The sequence below is a fragment of the Marmota marmota genome, unplaced genomic scaffold (genome assembly GCF_001458135.2).
Source record: "Marmota marmota marmota unplaced genomic scaffold, marMar, whole genome shotgun sequence".
NCBI classification, from domain to species: domain Eukaryota; kingdom Metazoa; phylum Chordata; class Mammalia; order Rodentia; family Sciuridae; genus Marmota; species Marmota marmota.
This window is the reverse complement of record NW_025999900.1, coordinates 38,565,081-38,582,817: the sequence shown is the minus strand read 5'-3', so window position 1 is coordinate 38,582,817 and position 17,737 is coordinate 38,565,081. Positions and strand designations below refer to the sequence as shown.

Sequence of the window (17,737 nt, the reverse complement as noted above, 5' to 3'; positions counted from 1 at the left end):
TGTATATCTTAATATGTAAACATATTATATATCTTAAGCATCAGAACATTACAGAACTTAAAAGGTAATAAAATTAAAGCAGACAAGCTAGATGTTTTCAAATTCTATTATGCCATAATTAGTTAGCTTCTTATTTTGAGACTCACTTATTGTGTAGCAATACTCAGCTATTCAAACCACTTCAGTCGGAAATCAGTGATCGATAACTTAAAAGAATGGCAGGCATATTATTTACAATTGAGACCAAGGCCGGGAAATTAAAGCAAAAATTTTTAAACAAATATCTTAAAATATCATCATTAATGCAAGTCATCTTTTATGCTTATTTGGGGGGTTTCCACTATTACAACTTCCTCATTATTTAAGGCATTGTTTATAAAACATTTTGGCATTACATACTAAGCATGCAAGAAAATGTGAACTGGGGCTGGGGATGTGGCTCAAGTGGTAGCACTCTCGCCTAGCATGCATAAGGCACTGGGTTCGATTCTCAGCACCACATAAAAACAAAATAAAGATTTTGTGTCCACCTAAAACTAAAAAATAAATATTAAAAAAAAAGAAAATATGAACTATGTATTTTAGGTAAAAAGTTATCATATTTAAATTTTTTAAACTGGAAGATGAATTAAAGACTTTAATTTCAACAGCAAAACTAATAAAACTTTAAAAGAACGTCTTTATGACCTTTTCAGTAGATTTATTAAAAATGACTCTCAAAGAATATACTAGAAAAGGACTATGAATTAAAATTAAGAACTTCTGTTCATTGAGAGACACTGTGAGAAGACAAGCCTCAACTAGAAGACACATTAAAACAAGTATTATTATGTGTATGTGTGTATATTTATATACACACAATATATATACATACACAATATATATACACATATGCATGTCCATGTATGTGTATACGTGACATATAAAGAACTCTTACAAAAACAATAACAATGAAACTATTTATTAAGAACAAAAGACTTTATCTAGAAAAGGAACTATAAATGACCAATTAATACAACACATGAAGCCTGGCAATGTGGCTCAGTCACAGAGCGTCTACCTAGCATGCTCAAGGTACTAGACTGAATACCTAGTTCTACAAAGAAAAACAAAAGAACCCCCTCCCCCACCACCACAGCACACACAGCCAGATAGAATGGCTTATGCCCAGTTATTCGGGACACTGAGGTAGGATTGCAAGTTTGAGGCCGGCGAGATACTTTCTCAAAGTAAATAAATAAAAGGGCTGGGGATGAAGTTCAGTGGTAGGGCATGCCTGGGTTCAAACCCCAGTACTGGAAGTAGGCAGGTAGGGGAACTAGGACCACACACATAATAAAGGTATTCAACTTCACCTAATCAGACAGCCCACATCAATATACCACACAATGCTCATTTCTATGAGCAAATATTAGGAAATCTGATAAAATTAAGTATAGAGAACCAGAACTGTTAAAATATAAATTGATAGATACAAAGTCCAAGGCACAACAATTCCTCCTGCAAGTATAAAATTCAGATATAAATGCAATACTAGGAAACTTACAAAACATGAAAGGAAACCTCAATTGAAAAATCAGAAAAATGGAAAGTGGAGACTGTTTTCCAACGGAACTTAATACATCAGTGAAAAACTACAGCTAACTGCAGCAACACAGATACACTGAATAAATACAACATATCCCAAAGATAAATTATGTTTCACTGTATTTTCTTGAGTTTTTAGATAATAGGTATTTCTTTACAATTAGGAAAAAAACTAAAATTTTAATAGTAATACAAAGGTTTTCATGAAAGAACATATTAGCTTTTATCTTTAATAAAGATCTATATTTACCTCAATGATAGGTTTAGTAATAGATTTGAGTTTCCCATCAACATAGTCTCTTACCTTCCTCCTTAATTGTAAGAAGCTCAAAAAAAAAAAAAAAAGAAAAGAAAATCTTTGGGGCTGAGGCTGGGGCTCAGTGGTAGCGCACTTGCATAGCTCTAAATAAGCTACACCAGAAACAATCACTGGCAAGTATGGAAGGAAAAACTGAACTTAAATTTGTCTTACAGTTCTGACTGCTCTGCCGCTCTCTTGTAGAAAAATAAGTAAAAAATAAGTATTAAATAACAAAAAAATAGGTGACAGATAAAAACAATAATTAGCAGAATTTAAAAACAGTATGCTTTATGACCTAGTCAAGGGAAAAAAAAAAAACTACACAGAGTAATTCCATCCTAGATTGTAGGCTCTATTCATCAATATCGGGACTATTCTAATGCTTTTTCAGAAGATGAAAACTGAACAGTTGGGCTGGGGCTGCAGCTCAGTGGCAAAGCATTTGCCTAGCATGCATGAGGTATTGGGTTCAATCCTTAGCACCACCTAAAATAGAACAAATAAAATAAAGGCATTCTGTCCATCTACAACTACAAAAAAAATTTGGAAAAAAAAAAACTGAACAGTTATAACAATAGGAAAGCTGCTTTCTTTCCAATGTCTACCCAAAATTCAGTCAGTCCTGTGGCTGTTTTCACTGGGTACAAATGACTAATGGGAAAAAGAACTGAGAATTTGTTGTTAACCTCTACAGAGAGAGCTAATTGGGGGTTAGGGGGACCCATCTCCACTTACTTATCCTGATGCAGAAATTCCTTTTGGTTTATTCACAAGAACAGTGAATGGAAAAGTTAATTCCTGCAATGTGTGGAATTCAGTTCAGTATACCACCTTTTGTTTCCGGTGAATGGGAAGAATACTGAAGACAAGAAAGGAATAAGGGCTTAGAAATCAAATATTGCCCACAAACAGAGAAAATGACTGTCTATGAAAAATGAGGGGAGAAACGTGGGGTTGTGGCTCAGCAGTATAGCACTCGCCTAGCACATGTGAGGTCCTGAGTTCGATCCTCAGCACCACATAAAAATAAATAAATAAAATAAAGGTATTGTGTCCAACTACAACTAAAAACTAAATATTAAAAAAAATGAGGGGTGAGATTAGATCTGAAAGAAAATAAATGTTTTAATAAGCCTTCCAGTTTTCACATATAAGTTGACTCTAAAGGAGTCAGAAAAGGCCATTATGTCAACGGCCATGGCTCTAGGGACTTAGCTCTCCTGTCTCCTTAGGGGGCTGATGTAAAGCCTTCTAGTTAATTGTTTCCTTTCAGAGAGGAAAAGGAGAGACATTTCTCTCAATGTTGAAATTCAGGCATAACTTCCCATAGAAAAAATTTAAAAATACAGTATTCTATAAACATTGTTACACAATAGGTCAAATTAATTTTGGAAGGCCAGCTAGAATACATTTTCCCCAAAGGTAACTGGTTTTACAAGTGAGCTATTGGAACTTGAACCTATCCATATTACTCCAATTTTGAATGTTATCTATATAGTAAACATTTTAATACAAACAGAAGCATGAACAATGCTTGATACTATCTTTTATGTGTGGTATTTGCATTTTATATTTGTCACCCCATAATGTACATTTGTATTTACATTTTCAGCTGTAGAATAATTTTATTTATAAGTCAAAATTTATGTCCTATCACTCAGCAAAAAGGGAGCAAAGTAATATAGTACATGCAACTCATCAAGTAACATATTAAGTTACTGTACTAGGCCATAGAGAAGGTGAAAATCAGTATCTTCAAAGAAAAATGTTATACAAAATAAATTTAGATATATTATTTTATACTCTTATTTCTCAAAACAATTTCAATTTGTTCACAAATATCTTTAGCAACAGAACTTTCATCATTACAAAAGCTATATGAGTTATCATTACAAAAGCTATATGAGTTATCTAACAGGTTTACATCAACATCAATTCAGTATAAGACACTTTGTGAATTAATTCTATTTGTCACAAAAACTCCTTTTGTGCTTCACTAGAACAATTTTTTTTCTCATTCATCTCATAAATACATATTCCTAGCTCCATAAACTGCTTAACTTAATCTTTCACAATTATGATGACATTCAGTGTCTGCACATTATTAGAACATTATAATAGCTATTATAGACTCTTGTTTTGTTTTTTTAATCAAGCCATGTTGTTGCGAACACCCAAAAGGAAAATGGAGTGCATGCCTAGCATGTGTGAAGTACTGGGTTTGATCTTCAGCACCACATATAAATAAATAATAAATGTATGTTTAAAAAAGAATGCTATAAAAAAATAATGAGCATTTTCTCACTTTATGTAAAAAGTATAACTATACTCTTATAGATGCAGTACAGTATATAAGCACAAAATAAATAACAATACAATGGCTCAAGTTTAAGTAAGAATAAAAATCATTTAATTCAATAACAAAAGTATTATGCTAAAAGAATCAAAACTATGCAGATCAAATAGAAATAAATATTCCAAAATAAAATATCAGCAAACAAAAATTAATTATAAAAAGTTACAATTCAGTTATATTTTGTTTCACTAAAATTCAGTGGAACAAATTACAAGCTGAAATACAAAACAAAAATCAGTAAGATTTATAAATTTAAAAAAAAATATTAGCTCTCCTAGGAATATTAACCAGAACCCATACATCATTTCCATCACATTTGCCCTGAGCTCATTCAATTTGTTTGAAACAGAATGATAGTACTGCATACTACGTAATCTACTTCTAACTTTAAAAGAAATGCTATATCACTTATTATATTTAAGGTGCATCAAACGTGAATGGTGTTTAACAAACACATACAAAAAAAGAACGAAAATGACATATCATACTGCCTCCAATCAAGTAACTCAAGAAGCTTAATACATCAGAGCTCTATTCATTCAATGTATATTTATTGATCACCCATCAAGTCTCAGACCCCTTCTGAGAAATGGTAATACAGCAAAAACAAGAAATTTTTTTCCTTGAGCCTTTAGAAGAATGACTAACATTCAAGCGCCAAGTGTTATAAATGGATTTATCTCACAACAATACTTTGAAGAAAGTTGTTATTATCATCTCCATCTTACAGATGACAAAACTGAAGCTGTAAAGTCATTTGCCCATGCCGCAGTCTGGCTGGGCACAATTCAGGAGCCACTTGTCAAAAGAAACGAACTTTATTTTTAGAACCACACACGCCAAACAAAACAGCTCCTCAGGAAAAACCTTCAGAGCCCAACTGCCACCACCGGCTTCCCACAAGCCACTCTCTCAACCACCAGCCTCCACCTCCCACAATCCTCCTGCTCTTGAGGCCGATTGGCTGGGTTGTGTGGGCGGAGCCAAAAAAGTCCCCCAATGAGCAGCTCCCTGGTCTGAAAGGGCAGGGAAACAGCCCAATGAGCATCACACAGAGGAGCCAATCAGCTAGATGTTGCTCGGCAGCTGTGAGCCAATCATCAGCTGGCAGTCTGTAAGTTTGCTGGGGGCCCCTTCGGCTGTGGCTCTCAACATGCCCATAGCTGGTAAGTGACAGAAATAGGATTTTATATTCAGTTTGACTTTAGAGACTGAGTTTTTCAGTAGTACTAGATGGTCTCCCTCCAAGACAGTGTCCTCAACTTTTTGTTCGTACTGACCTCCTGAGGAGCCTTTTCAGACATTTGTTTTCTATCGTGCCCCCCCATTGAAACTTTATTACTATAGACACACTCGATATTTTTATTACTGTATTACATCTCTATACCCAGAAAGAGTAAGATTTTTTTCACATACACACTCAAGAACTAATTTTTGCCTGCTTGAGTGTCACAGCACATCCACTGAGAATGCATGCTGTATGGTAGTTTCTCAGCCTTGACACTATTGACATTTCGGGCCAAACCTTTTATTTGGGATGCCATCCTGTGTATTGTGGAATGTTTAGCACCATCCTTAGGCTCTACCCAATAGAAGCCAATAGCACTGCCAATCCAAAGTTAAAATCCCCCAGCCCTCCCCCCCAAAAAAAGCCTCCATCCCTTGAAACATGCAGCTAGGTGCTTCTATTTACATACTTATAAGTAATGCAGTTCCAGATTTTGTTCATAATAAACTGGAATTGGCACACTAAAAATAGATTGTAAACACTGCATCTCTATAGAAGGTATAATGGCAGTAGCAATAGCAAGGAGGAGATAATATGTGATATAAACACAACAAGAAAAGAACCCCACACTAGACCAGTAAGTGAAAGAACATTAAAGTTTAATAAAATCCATTCATAATATGTGCCACAGAACAAGGGTAACCCCCACCCCAAGTGATCCATGACACAAATTATCTCACTGTAAACAGATACAAGAACCATAACTAAATCCCAGGGAGAAAAGTGCACTTCAAAAATGGGCTTCCACTGCATTCAGTAATATGCTAGCCAAGGAGGGGAACCAGATTAAGGTTATAATTAGATGGTGATGGGAAGAACAGCTCTGAGAGTACTAGATTCAGAACACACATTGAAAATGATCAGGGGACACTTAGTTTACCACAAATCAATCACTGGTAGGCTTTCAGGAGCAGATCAATCAAATAGAAGCATCTTGCATAACTGTGTAGAGGATGGTGGTAGGAGGTGACTATGGGTAGTAGTCCTGAGGTCAGAGAGAAGAAAGAGGCAGTCTGTATAACCCTGAGCCAGTGATTATCTTCCAGGAGCCTCTGTTTCCTCATCTGTAAAATGGGAATAATATTATCTTCATTTCATAAGGCTATGAAGAGGACTAAATGAGAAAATGATGGATGGATATATAACAGCAAACAAATATTTGATTTTTTAAATAATGTTTAAGCAACGTAGTGAAAAAAAAGATCTCTGAGTACATATGATTCAGAGGAACTAATGATGAGCTACTAAAATCATGAGTTACATAAGATTTGTGGGACCTCAGGATACACAGAGGTAAAATATTAGTTCAGTTAATGATCAGAAGTCAGTGGAAAATAGACCAAAAAAATAAGAAATAAAGAAAAAAGACTATTTCATGCAAAAAACAACATAGAATAAAGCCAAAATAAGGAATAAGGCAAGGCTGTCCATTTTTACAACATTTAACATTGTATGTGTAAAGTGTCATGCAAAGCAATTACATGAGAGAAAAAGTATAAATATCAGAAAGAAAAATTATTATTTAGAAATATAATTGTGAGGCACTGGGTTTGATCCTCAGCACCACATAAAAATAAACAAAATAAAGGCATTCTGTCCATCTACAACTACAAAAAAAAATTTTTAAAGAAATATAATTATGTATGTGAAAATTCTTTCAAAATCAAGAGAGAAATTATTAGAACAAAAAAGATCTAATTGTATAAGGTTGGCTGTAGATTAATAAACTAAAATCAATAGTTCTAAATGGGATCCTGGAACAGAAAAAAGAATATTACGTAAAAATTTTTAAAACCTGAATGAAGTATGAACTTTATATGAATGATACTGTAAGAATATTAGCTTGCTGGCTGTGACCTAAGTTATCTAAGATGTTAATAACAGCAGAAACTGGGTGCAGGGTACATGAGATCCCTCTGTACTACCTTGGCAAATTTTTCTGTAAATCTAAAAGCAGTCCAAAATAAAAAGTTTATTTTAAAATATAAGCCTCCTTACAAGCAATAACCAATTAGAAACAAAGTGGAAAAATGGTTTTATTTACACTAATATTAGAAACTAAAATCTAAGACTAATCCTAAGGAAAAAATGTACAGAATTACCATGAAGAAAACGTTTTTAAAAGATGTTGTAAGGGGCATAAAAGACTTGAATAAATCGAGAGATCACCTTGACTCAATATATACATGTCAAACTTCCCTCCCCCAAAGTAATGCCTCCACAAACTTAGTGCCATTTCAATAAAAAATTAAACAGTATCTCTAAGAAACTTAAAATAGAAAAGTAAGCATGCAAGAATAGCCAGAAAGTAATGAAAAAAAAAATAACAATACAGAACACAGTGAGACTATCACTATGAAAAATGTAATATAAGGCTGGGGTTGTGGCTCAGCGGTAGAGCACTCACTTAGCACATATGAGGGCCTGGGTTCAATCCTTAGCACCACATAAAATTGAATAAAATAAAGGTACTGTGTCCAACTACAACTAAAAAATAAATATTTTTTAAATGTAGATATAGTTATAGACACACACACACACACATATATAAAACTAGAGTCACCAAAAATACATGGGATTCATGTAAGAACAGACATGTTGATGGCACAGAAAACCCAAAATATCTCAGTACAAATTTAGATTATGAAAAAGGTAGCATTTAAGCCACAGAGAAAAAGATGGAATTGTTTAATCAATTAGCTTCATTGGAACAAATGCTTTTATTTTTAAAAAAGGTTTTTCTTCTCATGCTCTTCCTCCCTATCCCATTTTGAGTCATCCCCCTTATATCAGAGAAGACATTTGGCATTTGTTTTTTAGGGATTAGCTAACTTCACTTAGCATAATCTGCTCTAATGCCATCCATTTCCCTGCAAATGCCATGATCTTGTTATTTTTTAGTGCTGAGTAATATTGCATTGTGTATAAATGCCACATTTTTTTATCCATTCATCTATTGAAGGGCATCTAGGTTGGTTCCACAGTCTAGCTATTGTGAATTGTGCTGCTATAAACATTGATGTGGCTGTGTCCCTGTAGTATGCTCTTTTTAGGTCTTTTGGGTATAGTCCAAGAAGGGGAATAGATGGGTGGAATGGTGGTTCCATTCCCAGATTTCCAAGGAATCTCCATACTACTTTCCAAATTGGCTGCACCAATTTGCAGGCCCACCAGCAATGTATGAGTGTACCTTTTTCCCCCACATCCTCGCCAGCTTTCATCATGATATAAATAAAGACTTTACTAAAATTTGTAAAATTTTTATTTTCTTCAAATACTTTAAAATTTGGTGATAAATTTGTGTGATTAATATTTGAAAAACACAACTCTAAAATGTGAAAGGTTGCCCTTAGCAGAAAACTGGATAACGCATAAGACCTGTTCATAGAAAAATGAAATAAAAGTAATCATTAAGCTTCTGAAAAGTTGTTCAACCTTACTCATCAAAGGAGAAATGCAAATCAAAACCATTTTTATATGAACAGGTCTTATGCTTTTTTTTTTCATTTAACTGCTTTTTGTATCCGTTTTTCAGAAGTGTTGTCTGATTTGTGAGCACCCTTTGTATATATAAGGATTAACTCTATCCTGTGTTAATGTTTGCCTCTGATTTGTCTTTTAACTTTATAAGATTTTTTGAGTATATATTTAAAATGTTCAGTAGTCATATTTGCCAGTTCTGTTAACTGCCTTCCATTCTTCCATTTTCTACTTCTATACTCCATCCCACAGGAAACCTCTATGAATAGTTATGGTTTTGATTTGCATTTCTCCTTTGATGAGTAAGGTTGAACAACTTTTCAGAAGCTTAATGATTACTTTTATTTCATCTTCAACATGATAAGGGTCTTATAATTATGTAGGAGACAAAGTCTAAAGCATTTTAGTGTGAAGTGTCATGATGTTTGTAACACATTTTCATTTCAGTCCCATACACCTGTGCAAAAGAGACTACATACAAGTACTATATATACAGTTGAAGCAAATATGATTTTTTTTAAAGTTCATAACTATGGAATGTGGATAGAGATATGAGTGACCATAAACTATTCTTTCAACTTTCTTGTTACTTACAAAATCTTCAAATTAATAAGATACTGCAAAAACAAGCTTAAGCTTACTTCTTCAATAGCATGTAACATATACTTTAATATTCCTGTGGTCTAAGGGACTAAAAATATTTTTGGATAATACAGTGTTACCGTTTTAGATTTGTCACACTTATTTCTTTTTAATCTCTATATTGAGGATTTTATTACTAAAATGCCTAACAACAAAACCCCAGTTTACTACCCTGCCATGTTCATCATGGTCTTGTCATGAGGGTCAGTTTTGCTTATGGAGAAGATATATATACTTGTGACCTGAAAGTAAATGATAATTTATTTGGGTCTGTTTGCTTTTTTAGCCTTTCTTTTAAATTTCAGACACTTACCAGGAATGCCAATCTTATGACATAAACAATATTCTCAGAAGTTAAAAAAATAACTCACTGAGAAGCACTTCACATGTTGAATATATCACAACAAATACTTGACAGCAAAGCAAAGCACTACATCCAAAAACATATATTCTTTTAACAATCTTTTCCCTAGAGCAAAGATCCATTTGCCTAATAGGAAGGTTATAGATACACTAGTTCAGCACAAATAACAAATCTCATAAAGATGCCATCATAAGACCAATAGCAGTGCCTAGCAAACAGTAAATGTCTGAAATGTACAGATTACCCTCTGTATGCAGCATTCTAAGAAGCAATTACACCCTCCTTCCAATTCCTAAATACTTCATGACACATATGGAACTAGTCATATTCTGCCTTATAATAGAGCTGTGTCTTGTCTCATCATCTCTAATTTATAAATTAGGAAAAACAACTTCACATAGGAAGACACAAGTTTCCATTCTGCCTTTAATGAAGAATAAAGTCTTTTTCATCTTTACAATTTTTCATATGTAAAATATTTCAATTTTAAAATAGCCTAATACAGGCTAATGGCCAATTGTACAGATATTCAGAATACTCTCCTGTTTAGTCCATCAAAAATTTATCCATTGGGCTTGTGGGATGTCGCTCCACATCGGGCTTGGATTGTGGAGTGCTCGCCTGGCATGCATGGGGCACTGGGTTCAATCCTCATTACCACATTAAAAAAATAAAATATTGTGTTCACATAAAATTGAAAAATAAATATTTAAAAAAATTTTATCTATCATAGATAAAAACCTTATAAGCTGTTATAAATTGTACAAATAGAAAGTCATGTTAAAGATGGATTGAGTCCTGAAAAGAAAAAGACATTTGATGAAATTCAATAAAATGCGGTAGTCCATTAATAATACTGTATCAATGTTAATTTCTTAATTTTGATGAATGTGCCATAGTTACATAACAGTTCAATATGAGAGGAAGCTGGGTAATGGTATATAGAAGCTCTCTGTACTATTTTTATAACTTTTCTAAAAATCTAAAATTGTATCAAAATTGAAAGCTGTAAAAATAACAACTATGGTGGTTGGACCTGTTTAGTTTATGTCTAGACAACACTCAAACAAGGAGTGAGGAGGGGTAGGAAAGGGAAAACAGGCAGCAACATGATTCAGGCTTCTCAAATTTGTGACTAATCTTCCTGGCTGTCCACAGAGCATTCTGCTCTCAGGGTTCTACTTGGTTTATACAAAATGCTACAAAATAGGACTGTTTTTTGGGTTTTTTTTCCCTTAAAAACCCAAAAGGAAATGGCTTGCTTTTCACCAGGTTTTTCTTTCTTTCTTTTTTCTCTTTCTTACCATTACACAAAACAATAAAGACTGGCATCAATGGTTCAAAGTTAAAAGAAGCAGATACTCAGGTTACAAGGATAATGGAAGAACTCTTAAGCTTTTTTTTACAATGCTACCAAAGAAAGCATCCAATCAACTTTATGGAGGATGGACAGAGAAACCAGAGAAATAGAAAATCAGTAACTACTCATTTTGTAAAGTTCATCTACATGCTAAAGAAGTCAACAGTGGTACAATCTACAAAATGTTTGTTCTATTATTCCCTTTTCACCCATTTGTCCACACTACTCTACTGTTACTACTCTCAGATGTCCCTGGTGTCCTAATGCACCTACTAAATAGTTCTCAACTTCCTTGCCATGCTCAGATGCAGAAAAATCATTTTATTTAACTCGGATTAAATAATAGAAAGCAGCAAGCAATCTCCTTTCAGAATCTTGAGTCCAAATAGAAAAAGTCAAATCAAAGTTGCTATGAGACATGTTAGTGCAGTAAACATCTTTAATTTAGACTATTTGAATCAAAAAGTAAGAAAATTCTGCCAAATGGGGGGGGGGGGGGAAGAAGAAGAAAAATTCTATTATCAAAGACAAAATGTAACTGAAATGGTTTTGTCCAAATTTCATTGAATAAGAAATTTACAATAATGCCTTGTTTTGGAAAGTGTTGAGTGGGGGTGGGAAGAGAGTACTGGGAAGTACTTGCAATGCAGTTGATGAAATTTAAATTAGCACTTCTAGAGGACAATTTGGCATTTTTACCATTCTCATTTTTCAAAATACTCTTGTTTTCCTGGCTTTGTTCCTCTCTCCATTTTTCTACCCTTCCCTTCCTTTGCTGATTTTTAAATGTTGTTGGGCTTGAATTCTGTTCAAGGCCACTTTCTTTTTACTGTTTTTGTTTTGTATTGTTTTTGGTTTTGTTTTATTTTTTTAGTTCTCCCTAGAAAATCATACCTAGGTGCTGTAATTTCCAAGTATATTTTACCCTATGTTTATTTCCTGAACATTCCTCTTCAACCTTTGAACTCAATTCACGGTACCCTTTGAGATTTGTCAGCAATCTTATTATCATCCCTCAATAGCCAATTCACTTCCCACTCACAAAAAGAAAAACATTCCACATTTGTGGATTTTCCTCAAACCTCCAATATCCTCCTGCCTTCCCTCTCACTCTTAACAGAAAACATGCTGTGTGCATCAATAAGACTGCACAAACCATAAAGGATGGGGTTCAACTTTTATGCCAACTGTTTATCCCTTCTCCGTCAGCATTCACTCTTGTCTATTTATAATAATGTAATCAAAAAACTAGAACAAAGATTTAACTACAAAAATATTCACCACAGTGTTTTCTAAATAGCTAAAAACTGGAAACATCCTACATAGCCAGTATTAGGAAAATTATTAGATATACTGCAATACATCTATACTATGGTCTACTACGGAACAGTTTTACTGTTTAAAAAGTCACTTTTCCCTCCACATGGAAACATTTCCAGTTTATAGTCTAGTGGAAACAGGAGGCTTCAAAACAGCAAAAAAATCTGAGACCATTTTTCTAAGTAAAGAAATAAAAGTATCTACAGGCCTAAATACACTTTGCGTACTAAAATGTTCAGCAGACTGAGCTAACAGGTGATCCTCCTGCCTCATTCTCCAAAATGGTTAAGAACTAAAGGCTCTGTAATTTTTGATTTAGGGGGAAAAAAATCAGAACAGTTGAACCAATAAAGATTCTACTTTCTTGCATTCTACAAAATAGAAAAATCTAAATACTAAGCAAATAGAAGTACAGCATTAAAGACTACTAAAATTAAAATGAGGATGAAGTAGCCGAGTGCGGTGGTGCTCGCTTGTAATCCCAGCAGCTTGGGAGGCAGAGGCAGGAGGTTAGCAAGTTCAAAGCTATCCTTAGCAATTTAGCTAGGCCCTAAGCAACTCAGGGAGACCCAGTCTCAATATATATTAAAAGGCTGGGGATGTGGCTCAGTGATAAAGCACCCCTGGGTTCAATACTGGGTACCAAAAAAAACAATCATAGAAGAATATTAAAAAGGGGAAGTAATACAAACAAATTTATACGGAGAATGAGCTGCAGATGGGCAAGAACAGAAGTCAAAGAGCAGAGAAAAGGTTAAGGTAGTGATACAGACAGACAATACCATGGAGTAGGAAGTGAAAGGAAGGTCTGAGGTATTCCGACAGTGGAACTGGTAAGACTGCTCCTAAGTTGAGGGGGAGGGATGGTATTGGCATCTAAAAATAAGTCCTTAACTAAGATGACAGAGTAAGAAAAAAGGGTTTGGGGATGTTGAGGGGTTTCAGTGGGGGAATTCAGAGTGGTTTTGGACATGACAGCTCTGAGGTGCCTGTGAAACAGACAAGAGGATTTTGAACAACAGATAGAAAGCAAATCAGAGGCTGGGAATTAGAGGAATACTGATGGGTTCTTTAATTTTACCTGAAGTGTTTATAACACACAAATTAATGGGCCACACTCCAGATTTTGAGCAAGAATGGGCTTGCACTTGTACACATTTTTATCACTGTCAAGTGATGTCAACTAGAATGAGAACCTCTCATGTACATAAATTCTTTTTTTCAGTGCTGGGAATCAAACCAGGGTCTCTTGCATGGTAGGCAAGTGCTCTACCACTCTGCTATGCTTCAATCTTATGTAAATAAATTTTAAAGTTCTATTTTGTCACCTATTATTATTATTTTATTTACTCATTTTAATTTTGGTACTAGGGACAGAATCCAGGGTGCTTAACCACTGAGCCACATCCCCAGCCATTTTTATTTTTTATTTTGAGATAGGGTCATGCTACGTTGCTTAGGGCCTCACTAAGTTGCTGAGACTGGCCTCAAACTTGGAATCCTCCTGCTTCAGCCTCCTGAGTTGCTGGGATTACAGGAGTGTGTAAACACACCCAACTACAAGTATAACTCTTCACAAAAAACAATAATAATAATAATAATATGTTGAGCAGCATGTTATAATAATGATTTGATTTAATAAATCCAGAGCTATCAAATCTCCTCCAGACATACAGCATTACAAAGGGAACATTGTTATAATTAGACATTCTTTCAAATGACATTTACTCAAGCCATTCTGAAGGAGAATACCCTATTTCATAAATATTTTCTTGCAAAATACTCATGAAATATCTCACAAATGAGTAACTCAAGGTACAGGAAGATGAAGAGTCTTGCCCAAAGGACACATAATCAGAAACAACACTGAAATTCAAAATCAAGATAACACCAACTCCAATCTGTTCTCTACAACACAAAAATGCTTCCCACCCCAAAGTTCACCATCTGTGACATGCCATGTACAAAAATAATTATAAGAAGATAAAAAGAGGTGTTTTACTTATGAGAAACATAAAAAGTAATCAGAAGGAAAATTTTCTTAAGTTTCCTACTTAAATTCTAAAATTGCAGAAATTGTAAATTCCACCCTTGAAAGCATCCCCAAAAGCTAATGACAGGAAAAACATCTGAATTCTACACAAAAACATCTGACTTCTACAGTGCACAACTTCTCCACAAACTTAGGCAGCCTGCATAGTGATTTTGGCTTCAAAGAATCCTGTATAATTCCCAGCTCATCTATTTGCCTAAGGTCACAAAACAAGTCACTAACAGCTAAGCCTTATAAAGACACAGGGCTTGGAATAAAGAACCTATATGTACACTTAATAAAGTCATTATCAGTTGTAATTATTATAAAAGAACATATGAATGATAACCTATGGCTGAGATTTCATTTTAACACAGAATGTTAGATTTTGCTTTAATTATATATTTCAATCTACCAAAATACTATAGTACTACTGTATTTCCTAAAATGTTTACGATCCTCTTTGCTAATCTCCCACACCAGGTTCCATCCCTTGATTAAAAGTTCAGGGTCATTCACCCTTCCACAACAGTTCTAATACTTTTGGCTATTTATATTCACAAACTACACTTTAAGTTCCTTAAAGGCAAAAGCTGTGTCTTGCTCATTGCTCATCATTCATTTAACATTGAGTTTATTTACTTGGCACTGACCTAGGTCCTGCAAATACAGCAGTGACAAAGTTCCTGCCCCATTAAAGTTTATGAAATAACAAAAGCATTTAACAAATGAGTACATGTATCAGCAATAAGTACTATTTAAAAGAGAGCAGGAAGCTATAGTGTGGTAAGAGCTCAGGAAGTTGCTATTTTACACAGGTTTAAGGGAAAGCCTCACATATATAAGAAACCTTAAGTGGGGCAAGACCACAGGTATCTACAGGGGAGGCATCGCGCAGACAGGGAGAAGAGCAAGTGCAAGGCACGACAGCAGAAACAGTCCTTGTTGGGAAGATTATTAAACAGGCAAATATGTGGATGTCTGTGGGGGTAGGGACAGACACATGGGAGGGCAGGCATTAGGAGTAGAGTGACATGATCTGAAAGAATCACTCAGACTTCTGTTTGGAGAATAGAAAATAATGAACAGAAGCAGTGAGCTTCATTAGAGCATTACAATAATCCAAAAGGGAAGGAATGGTAGCCTGAACCAAAAGAGCAAAGATGGTGCTACTGACAGTAGTAATGATGAGCAGAATTTGCTGATGGACTGGATATCAAGGGAGAAAAGAGAAGAGTCAAGGAGAGCTTTTAAAAGATTTGGGAAGAGCAGAATTGCCTTAATTGAAACAACAGTCAAAGAAGCAATTTTATTTCCCCAGAACCCAGCACAATGCTTAGTATACACCATAAACTCAAATACTTGACAATTAAACTGAATAAACTCCCAAGATGAAGCAGGTAAATTTAAATGTCTTAGTTTCGATTTGCTCTAATAGTCCTTCAGTAGTGTTTGTTAATTACATTTAAAGAGACTTAACCACAATCACACGGTTAATTGCAAGTGCTAACACAGAAACCTTACACCGGGCCACAGCAACTAATCCTAACATCTCAAAAATCATTCTCAGTTTTAAATCTACAACTCTTCTGGATACAAAAGAAATCGACTATTAAAGCTTTGTGACAGCCTGAGGATTCTTACACCCAAAGTAATTAACCTGTTCGTTAATGATGTCATATTCCTAGAAGGTATAGTGGTGCAAAGAGAACTCCCTAGGCCAGAATTAATTGAAATCATAACACTTCATAATAAATTTTCAGAATGCGACAAGACTGAACAAGTCCCTTAATAAACTAAGCTATCAGCATTTTTTAAAATAACTCTTTGTAAATCCCAAACAGAAAGTCCCTTCGAAATAATCTCAATGAAAAACTAAAATCTGCTGGAGAATGTGAAATTTAGCACATCTTCCCCCAAACCCGCACTCTGCCTGCCAATTAGTGCAACTGAGCGTCACTAGGGGAATAATTGGGTGGCCTCACCTTTGGCACGTGTCTGAGTAGCATTACGGGATTTTCTAACCTAGCAGCTTCACTGTACCCACAAAGAACAAAGTTAGCAGAAACACATTGGAAGGAATTCTCCGAAAATAAAGTTACTATCCTTTCTCCCTTCCGGTTAACTTTTAAATTTTTAACTGAAGCTTTAAATAACACTTCTCTCCACAACAGTTTCCCTAGTGCCCCACCCTCACCTACTGTGATTTAAAACAAAAGTGTGCTTACAAACTTTCAGCGAAAACACTGCTTTAAAAACAGGTCATTCAGAGACTGGTCGTGCTGAATTAAGCAACAGGCAATACTTTCCTTGTTCCTATCAGTCAAAGGCCTTGAACCAACCCAAACAAATCTGCGAAATGCCAGCCAGATTCCCCGTATCTCCCCCGCTCCCTCCCCGCAAAGCAGGCCTGGAAACGCCACAGTCGCTGGCCGCCCAGCTGAACAGAAAAGAACCGGTGGTGAACAAAACAATGATTTTTGGAGGCTTGACAGTTAGGAGCCTGATCTGCCACCACCACCTAGAAGAGAGGGAGAGCCGGGACGGCCGCGGTGACTCTCTGAGTAGGGCGCACACATCCTCGGCCCGCTCCCGAGCTCCGCGCGCAGAGGCACCGAGGCTGGAGGGCGCCCCGGGGAGCAGCCGCGGGGAGCGCCCCGGGTTAAGGGGCGCCCAGGGGTGCCCGGGCAGCGCACGCAAACACGCCGGCGTGTCCAGCGTGAGCGCGGCGGCTCCGGGAGCGGCTAGCCACTCGGCCGGACCCCGAGACGCTGGAGGCAGGGAGGGACACCCAGCTAGGGTCTGCCCACCGTGGGGGAAAAAAACTGGACAGGCCACAGGTGAAGGGCCCCCCGAGAAGGGGCCTAGGAAGCGACTGCTTCCCGGCCGGCGGGCGGGGACGCGGGGGCGGAGGCGCGGGCTGCTGTTGACTCCGACTGGGGAAGCCCTGGAGAGCAAAGGGGGAGCCAGAGGGGAGGGGAGGGGCGCCAGGGGACAGCGATCCTCA

General features: G+C 36.0%; 1 protein-coding gene across 6 annotated transcripts in view; it reads right to left on the bottom strand.

The window, feature by feature from the left end:
• Positions 1–17,731, bottom strand: part of Pcnx1 (pecanex 1) — a 149,547-nt gene extending 131,816 nt beyond the window's left edge. For 4 of the 6 annotated variants that reach the window (XM_048798891.1, XM_048798892.1, XM_015493498.2 and 1 more), the window contains exons 1-2: positions 17,569–17,731; positions 15,018–15,024 (exon numbers count right to left, since the gene is read on the bottom strand). In XM_048798891.1, the coding sequence (XP_048654848.1) occupies positions 15,018–15,019 (2 nt within the window). In that variant the 5' untranslated portion in view covers positions 15,020–15,024; positions 17,569–17,731. The remainder of the gene's footprint in view (positions 1–15,017; positions 15,025–17,568) is intronic. The other 2 variants (XM_048798893.1, XM_015493489.2) reach the window with 1 other exon arrangement.
• Between the last annotated feature and the right edge of the window lie 6 nt (positions 17,732–17,737).